At 42.9% G+C, this 5657-nt stretch overlaps 1 protein-coding gene across 1 annotated transcript; it reads right to left on the reverse strand.

Annotated features, from left to right (window-relative positions):
- Positions 1 to 377: 377 nt before the first annotated feature.
- Positions 378 to 4811, reverse strand: LOC142906596 (aerolysin-like protein). The gene is made up of 2 exons (XM_076054737.1): positions 4517 to 4811; positions 378 to 1726 (listed from the first exon to the last, which is right to left on the reverse strand). Exon 2 carries the CDS (start codon positions 1710 to 1712, stop codon positions 771 to 773), a length of 942 nt encoding a protein of 313 aa, XP_075910852.1. The 5' UTR covers positions 1713 to 1726; positions 4517 to 4811; the 3' UTR covers positions 378 to 770.
- Between the last annotated feature and the right edge of the window lie 846 nt (positions 4812 to 5657).

The following is a 5657-nucleotide window of genomic DNA, read 5'->3' on the forward strand; positions in this document are numbered from 1 at the left end:
AGATTTGCACTCTACCGATCAGCGTTGCCTATGCCAGTGTGTATTGTCTTGTTACATTGCCCAAACCACTGCAGGAAGTTTTTTTTTTCCATTTGCTTTTGCTAGTTCGGGCTCATTCTCACGTTTGTAAATGACAAAAGTAACGTTAAAAATTATTTCTTATCTGTGAAATGATAGTTAGATTGTAAAATCAAATATTATGAAGATACCCTCTGCTGTGTTGGTTTGATCTGGAACTGTTTTTGTCGTCGTTTTGTTGCCTTGCCCAAGTTTGTTGAAAAATCGGCAGGAATGTACTTATGCTATTTGTACTTATATACTTTATTTATTCGTATTTCTTTATATAAATTTAAGCTACTGGCTTACCATTGATCTACTTTTTACTCCTATCGTGTTTTGTATTGTTTGTTGTTGTAACTTGCTGGCTCGCCCCTACTGGACATCTGTAAAAAAGAGATTAATTTATCGTCGGATTCCTCCGGGATAAAGACAGATTATGATCATTCCATTGTGATTTCTGAGCGAACAGACTCAATTATGTACGGTATGTGCGAGAAAAATTCGTTGAAATAACTGCATCTCTGTGTTAATTATTTTTTCACCGATTCAAAGGTTCCTTAATTGCACCAACTGAAATCTCCCAAATGGCATATGTATTGCATCATATTTTATACCGCAGGGTTCAATAAACTATTAAATAAAGATAGGCAGCTTTGAATGCAGCATGCAGTTAGTAAAGCGCAGCACGTGCGTGCTTTTCCGATGCCGTTTCACTTTTCCTTTATTTCTACAGTCGCCTTGGTGTAGGCGAGGCCCTTGTAGACACCCTTCATTGGGATGTCGTAGGTGGCGCCGTTCAATAAGGAGATGCGCACCGTACCCTTGTACGGGAGGTCGATTTCCGCGCGACCGATATTGATGTCGATCGCAGTGGTCTTGCGTGGAGGAACCGTGACGTTGAATGAGAGGAGCTCGGTTTTCGATTCTGAATTCTCCACGGCGTGCGTACTCTCGGTGCTAACGGTAAAACTAAAGCCAGCTTCAACATCCACGACATCCGGAACGCCGGCTGAGACGGTGAGGCTCACGGTTGCCTCCAGCTTGTTTGTGATCGACCAGGAGGAGGTTTTGGTCACGGTCTTGGAGGTTTCAATTTTATAGGTTTGGGGGACAGAACCAGTATTCTTGTAACTGAGTGATTTGATCTCTTCCATCTGGACTTTTGGAAGCTCCCTGTGCAGTGTAGGGTATGTCACGTTGATCAATTCTGAACTTTTAACCGAATTGATGAAGAGGAAGCCCATGCTGTCGATGTCTGAACCGCCTTTGCCCTGAATTCCAAGGCAGATTCCAGAGCGGACGTCGACTGGGTACTCGGTCTTTAGGCCCCAGTCTGTCATTTTCACGAAGAATTCCCTGCCTTTGGTTGTCCTGAACTTGAAGGCGCCCAGGCGTGAGCCAGCCCCATTCCCCCACAGTGAGAGGGACGAAAACAGCTCCCCGGGCTGGAACACAAACTCTTTGTGAGATCCCGAGGGACTGCCGTACTGTGCAGTCCTTCCGTCCGTCAGCCAGGCCTTCACGCACTTGATCTGCCACCCTCCAACCCACACCCAGATTTTTTCCAGCGTTGCTCCATTTCTCCACCCATCAAAACTGAAGGCTGTTCCTCCTTGTCCTCCACAGGTGTGTAAGGCCAATGCATAAGGCATTTTCTCCTCTCTTCCTGCACATTACAAGATACAGATTTGTTTAAATTATGAAAGAAATTTAAAACATCGTGATATTCACAGTTTGACTTTCAAAACCACATTTTATTGACACATTTGTAATAGTTATGCACTTCTAAATTTGCATGTCGACTCAGATGTTATCGACAACACTATTGCGAAAAAACGGTGAAAAAGCAGTACATCATCATGTTGGTAAATTCTAAAAAAACACACATTGGATAAGATTATTAACTCGTAATGGCTAACTTACAGCTAAAGACAATGAAAGAAGAGCAGACAGTGACAAGGTTAGATAATTTACAAGAATAACTGTTTGAGGTTAAGAGAGCCTTGTCTGCAAGAGAAATACAGCTTCTCTGAAATAAAAGTTGACACAACACAGTACAGCAAATCCTTCCCTCGAGGTTTTACTGTTTTGGGCCAAATTTATTGAGGTACTGTTCGCCGATTGTGCCCCTGTGGCTCGACCATTCGCAGTTGATCTAGAGATTCCTGTATGCATGGTAAATTTACTGCTCGCGATTATGCTGCCATGAAAGTACACAATGCGCCATCTTGTCCCCATCTTATTGCCCAAGTGGCCCATCGTGGTATCCCAGGCGACGTGGTGTTTCTAGATTCCAGTGGATAGACAGTGAGGTTCAGCCGCTCACGATTTTAACTTCCTGCAGTGAACAGTACTGTACACGGTTACCTATACAGTACATCTACGAATAGCCCCTCCTGCATTCAAAAAGCTTTCTTTAAGATGTTTGATTCAAGCATAGCCTCATCCATATGGAATCACAAATTAGCGCAAATAGATTTCCATTCCCTTACGTTACTTAAGAGACATCGGGGCCTGACCCTTTTCAGATTTCCTAAAATAGAACAAAGCAATCGCTTTCAGAACTTTATTCAATAGATCAACAAGAAAAAGTATAGGACATGGAAAAACTGGGAGAAGGCTCGGTGAGCTGCTGGTTATTTGCTGCCGTTACCTAAGCTCCTATCAAATATAGATCGCGGGTCCTGAAACCATTATTCACGGTTTCTAACACATTGGGGAAATGCAACCACAGGTGAATCTCATTCCACTCTTTAAACACATTGGGGAAATGCAACCACAGGTGAATCTCATTCCACTCCTTCATATGTAGACAATCGCCTCTGTGGGGCAACCAATCACTAACAATAGGATGCACAAGGGCTAACTGGCCTGGCTGGAGAGAGATTGGCTTGGAAAGGGTGGGGGACCTTCCAAATAAGGTTACCGAAATATCAGGGACACCATCCAAAGCTACAAACAAAAACTTTTACCACATCACTCACCCAATCTTGGATGGTCTGGTGGAAAAAGGAAATGAAAAGTTTGTGCAGGAGATTGAGACCGGGTTAGAGCCAAAACTAGAAAGCTGAGGGGGAAAGGCTGCTGGGACAGGACATTCCTCACCAGAAATGGACTCAAATATGGTTGGGCTCTGACAGCAGACCGCAGGTCCCTTCCTCTAAACATAATTTAGTTCAAATTCACACATTCCTCTCCTAATTGCCCTAGATACCACAATGCACGGTACAGATGTAACTGAATGCCTTCTGGACGTGCCCAGATATTTTAGAATTTTACGAGAATTTAACGGATTATTTTAATCGGAACTTGGCACAGAGCTGAGTCCCCTCAGTGGACTAAACTTTGCGGGGCATGAAACCAAAAGGGCTATCGGTACGCCAATATGCCTTACTGAAAACCGGCAATATTGTAGCAAGAAAGACAATACTAGCAAATTGGAAACAAGAACCCCCTCTTGGGGACTCTGGCACAGAACTATCCGTGCCTTGGCGGGAATCAGCTCCTTAACCAGGATCTACCAGGGATATAATAAGAGTAAGAGGCAATGTGGTCCCCATTTTTATTGACCCTGCGTGAATAACCAGAAAAGTAGGGAGCTGGGCAAGGGGATGAACTCCAGACACTGAAACATTGCAATAGGCACCGTTGCTCCTAGGGGAAAATAAGAAGGATAAGCCCAGACATCACGCTTATGTTACTTTGTTTCCTGTCTAGTTTGGATAAATTATTCCCCTTCCTCCCCCTTGTCCTTCTTCTTCCCCTTCCCAGTTAATCTGCAGCTCCTGATCGTTGCCTCTGTGGTAGGTCAGCGAGCCCAGGGGCATCCAGACGGGTCCCCATTTTAGGATTTATTGCACCGGGTTCGACACACGTTCGTAATTGGTATCTCCCTCTGTGATGGCCATGTTCTGGACTCTTACAAAAAAAACATGCATTGGATAAATAAAGGGTGGACGATTGACTCAGGACATCAAGAGTCGTGTTTTTCTTCTTCATGTGATGCAGTGTGGATATCAAAGGGAGAGAGAGAGAGGAGGGAGACAGGAAGAGAGCAAAGTGAGAGGGGAGGCACGAGTATTGCGCAATCGACGTCACTTTTAGACAGACAAACGTCATCAATGCATTTGTATGTAAAGTTTTTTTCCTGAACATTTACACCAACGTTGTATGATTGTCAATTGAATTCACATCTTTATATTTTTAGGAGTTGCTTGCTGCTGATGCTGTTATACGTTGTTTTTTCACTGATTTGTGACAGTACCTTACAGAACGGATTTGTAGTGAAAATAAACACAGAAATACGATAGCATCTTGTTTTGCCAACATCACACCAAGCAGGCAGGTTCTCAAGGGGTGCCAGCTCAGAGGCACTTACCTGGGAGTCACCTGTCCACCACACACACCACCTGAATTGTTCATAACGAGACCAGTCAGGAGTAACCTACACACTCACCTTAAGGTTCTCTTCCCAGAGCATGCTTTTCTATCACCAGAACACTGTCATTTATACTACTGTTGCACAGGCCACGTGATCCAGCCACAGCCTAAATTATACATCGCTTCGCATCACTCACGTCAGAATAGTTTATGTAAATAGTTTGGCATATTTACAGAAATTATGAATTTTTAATCTATCATACATATATATTTTTCAAACTTGAACCTCTCTTTCTTTTTCATGATGACGAGGTGGAGTGAATCAATGAGTGGTGTATTATCAAAAAAGGTTCTTCCAACATTATGGAACCTTGTTTCCGCGCCAAACATCGTAAACCTTCCATTAAAATATATTCTGAAGCAGAAAATTAGTAGTGCCAGATACACCAGCCACATTTATAAATATGTTGTGTAACATTGATCCTTACCCACCGTGTAGCAATATTTTAATGTAGATGTAAAATTCAATGAGGGATGTGATTATCTTGGTGTGTTCTGAGACTGTTGTTGTACATATCCGGGAGAGATCTGAGATTGTTGTTGTTGTCTTGGTGAGGGACTGTTGTTGGTGTTGTCTTGGAGTTGTCTGGGACTGTTGTTGATTTGGTGTATAACTCTTGTACTTGTCATGGTGTTGTCTTGGACTCTTGATGTTGTTTTTGGCCTTTTGCTGTTTTGCCCCAGGCGTGCATTTTGTGTCAAAAAATTGGCAGGAATGTATGTTCTTGTGCAATTTGTACATCTATAGAGCAGTATCTCACTTAACGAGCATTCTGTCTCTGCTTATTCGAGCGATTTCAATACAGCTTAATTTGTTCCAAAACGAGCAACACTCTAAAGGCACTACTTTTAGTTGCAAAAATGATCATCTTAAGCAGCGTTTAAACAAGAATAGCCAAAACATAACCCTCGTGCTCCTCCCAAGAGACCTCATTAGTTAACGCGTGTTGGGCTAAAACAAGCGTTCGATAACTCCTCGTTGGGTAAGGATTTCGCGTATTTATATTCTGTTGGTGTACCCAGAAAATCCTTACTGACTCTCAAGATACACTTTCGAAAGGGCCTCTCTAAGTTTCACAGTAGGGGACGATTTAGCTGCTCTGTGTAATCTCAATTGAGTAATTTTGCAGATACATTTTCAACATTGGAATGTTCGG

The sequence above is a fragment of the Petromyzon marinus genome, chromosome 68, assembly GCF_048934315.1.
Source record: "Petromyzon marinus isolate PM22_M1 ecotype Great Lakes invasive population chromosome 68, UKy_Petmar_22M1.pri1.0, whole genome shotgun sequence".
Classification (NCBI taxonomy): domain Eukaryota; kingdom Metazoa; phylum Chordata; class Hyperoartia; order Petromyzontiformes; family Petromyzontidae; genus Petromyzon; species Petromyzon marinus.